Genomic DNA, 3,118 nt, shown 5'->3' on the forward strand with positions numbered 1-3,118 from the left:
TCAGAGGCAGTAAATTACACAGGAAACTGCCCATCTTTCTCCCTTCGTGCACCTAGTGGATTCTAACTGCATGCCTTTGCACTGGCAGCACCATTTCTTACTCTATTTTTGGTTCCCACCCATTCGTGTTGTGAAAGTCAGAGTGGACAGCTTGGAAAGCCACTGGAACAATGAACCCATGACACCACACCTGGGAACCCAGCAAAGTAAAAGTCAAACAGCTCCCCTTGAACCACCTCCTCCCTGAGGTCCAGGAGCCCAGCCCCCGTCCCGTTCTCCCTCAGACCCACAGTCCAGATGCTTCCTAGTCACTTCAGACTCAAGAATCCAAGACCCCACCCCCTCCTCACCTCCTTCAACCCAGGGCTTCAGGCCCCCTTTCTCCCTTGTCTGACCCGAGGTCTGGGCTTTGGCTTCTTTCAGGTTACAGATAAACTGGCTTCTCACCTCGCCATCAACACACACTCCAGGTAGAGGTAGGCAAGAGGGTTTATTTGTAGTTCTCACAGGCAGGCCTGGGGACTCCAGCCCGAACATCCCAGAGGCTAGAAGGCAGGAAGGGCCTTGGACAGAGCAGGGCCGGCCCTAGTCTGCAGCGGCGCTTCGTCCAGCCCCCTGCGTCCCTTGCCGATGGCCAGGCGCGGTCGGCCACGGTCCAGTCCATCAAGCAGCGTGCACACCTGGCAGAGCGTGCGGCTGGCCAGTGCCCCACAGCGGGTGCAGGCGCCCGGGGGTGCGGGCTGCGCAGTTGGGGCCAGGGCCAGGTGCTCGGCCGAGTGCACGAGGTCCAGCACCACCGATGGCCGCACCACCTCCAGCTGCTTGAGCAGGTCGCGAGCATAGCCTCGGAAAGCCTCGGGCGCGTACACACACTCCTCGGAGAAGTAGTCCAAGCGGCGGAAGTGCGCGTACAGCACCACCTCCTTCTGCGAGGCCAGCTGCAGGGGTCTGCAGCGGGGCAGTGCGCCCCCCTCGCCAGCCGAGCCCAGGCCCCCGCAGCGTGCCAGCCGCCCTGTGTCACCGCGCAGGAAGTTCATGAGCACCGTCTCCGCCACGTCGTCGGCATTGTGGCCTGGGGGAGAGATGCGAGCACGTGAAGGGGGCGCAGAGGAGGCGGCTCCTGCGCATAGGGACCCCCCCAGGACATGGAGAAACAGGGAGCAGGTGGGGCTGAGGGTGCGAGTCATGGAGACCCCTTCCCTGGCCACCGTGGAGCCAGGGCACGAGTGGGACCAGGGCATGGGGGCCCAGTGCGTGGGTCCTGTGGGTGGACGCTGGAGGTGCGCACACAGTGGCCGCAGTTGAAGAACTGGGGTGGTGGCTCAGTGGTAAGGAGCTGCGCTGCCAATCCTAACACACGTGGTTCAAATCCCCCAGCTGCTCTATGGGAATAGAAAAATGTGGTTTCTCCTGCGTGATTTACAGACTCTGGAAACTAGCTGGAGAATCATTTAGAGGTCCATTTCGACATAATGACAAATAAGAGCCAAACTGGAGTATGTGCCCTCCTCTTTCTTGGGTTCTTGCCCTTAGGTCTTGCCCAGGGTCTCTACCACCTCTTGGGCATGCGCACAAGTCCGGTCCCAGGGTCTCCTTTACCGCCTTCTGAGCATGTGCTCAACCCTCCATCAGCCTCCGCTCCGCGCATGCGTTCATCAGTCACGATGTGCGTGGCCCCCACGCAGCACGCGCCCTCCCAGGCATGCACTCAACCTCCCTCCCATCAGCCTCTGCTCTGCGCATGCGTTCATTAGTCACACTGTGCAAGGCCCCCACGCAGCGCGCGCCCGCCCGCCCAGGCATGCACTCAACCCTCCTCCCATCAGCCTCCACTCTGCGCATGCGCTCACCGGTCACAATGCGTGTTGCCCCCACGCAGCGCGCGCCCGCCCAGGCATGCACTCAACCCCCCTCCCATCAGCTTTCGCTCTGCACATGCGCTCACAGGTCACGATGTGCGTGGCTCCCACGCGGTGCGCGCCCTCCCAGGCATGCACTCAACCCCCCTCCCATCAGCTTTCGCTCCACGCATGCGCTCACCGGTCACGATGTGTGTGGCCCCCACGCGGCGCGCGCCTTCCTCCAGCGCCCGGCGCCGCAGGACCCCGCAGAAGGTGCAGCAGGCGCGGCTGCGGCCCGAGCCGGCGGTGCTGCGCGCCACGCTGTCCATCGTCCAGCCCCCGAAGAGGTCCTCGTAGGCCACGACGGTGAGCGGGAGCTCCCAGCGCGCCGCCTGCCGCCGCACGGCCGCCAGCGCCGCGTCCCTGTAGCCGCTGATGCCCTCGTCCACGGCCACCAGCTGCAGCGTGATGCGCAGGCGCGGCGCCAGCTCCCGCAGCACGTGCGCCAGCACCGTGGAGTCCTTGCCTCCCGAGGCGCCCACGGCCACCACGGCCCCGGGGGGCAGCAGGCGGCCGGCCTGCACCGTGTGCAGCACCTCGGCCTCGAAGGCGGTGCAGAAGCAGGAGCCGCACAGCGCCTGTCCGGACCGCGGGCGGCGGAGGGCGGCGCGCGCCTGGTGGCAGGAGGCACACGGAGGGGCTGGCATCGCGGGGTCCCTGAGGGCAGGAGGGGTCGCACCTGGACAGGGAGAGAGGAATCAGGTTACACAGGATTGTGGACCATCTTGAGACTACATCCTGATAGTCCTCCTTTCCCTGAATAGACTCTCAAGAGGTGGCCATGGGAGGAGCGGACGTCTTGTGTACAATAGCAAAGAATGGGAAAGAAATGCCCATCAGTTAATGGCTGGAGAAACTAAGATACATTGACACAACAGAGTATTACGCTTTACTGAAAAATGACCAAGGATTTGTGAAGTACTGCAAACTACAGATGAATCTTAATAAATTACGCTGAGTGATCTAAGCCAATCACAAATGGACAATTACTGTCTAAGACTACAAGTATCAAAAGTTAAAACCCTCAACACTGCGGACTGACACAGTGACTGAAACAGTGGGCTCTAAGGTATCAGAGATTGTGAGGATGACACAGAATGGGGCCAGGGTCAAATCTGTTGTTCGTAGAGTTGAAGTCAACGACACCTAGACACAACAAGGAAAGATTTAGTACAATCAGTCATGGAGGGTTAACAGAAATGATAGTGGAGAAAAAA

General features: G+C 61.1%; 1 protein-coding gene across 1 annotated transcript; it reads right to left on the reverse strand.

Moving 5' to 3' along the window:
- Positions 1-545: 545 nt before the first annotated feature.
- CTU1 (cytosolic thiouridylase subunit 1) lies at positions 546-2,548 on the reverse strand. Its single transcript, XM_006897360.1, has 2 exons — positions 2,041-2,548; positions 546-1,072 (listed from the first exon to the last, which is right to left on the reverse strand). The coding sequence occupies exons 1-2, from the start codon at positions 2,546-2,548 to the stop codon at positions 546-548; spliced, it is 1,035 nt and encodes a 344-aa protein (XP_006897422.1).
- Between the last annotated feature and the right edge of the window lie 570 nt (positions 2,549-3,118).

The sequence above is a fragment of the Elephantulus edwardii genome, unplaced genomic scaffold, assembly GCF_000299155.1.
Source record: "Elephantulus edwardii isolate Elephantulus edwardi_28Jun2011 unplaced genomic scaffold, EleEdw1.0 scaffold00208, whole genome shotgun sequence".
Taxonomy (NCBI): domain Eukaryota; kingdom Metazoa; phylum Chordata; class Mammalia; order Macroscelidea; family Macroscelididae; genus Elephantulus; species Elephantulus edwardii.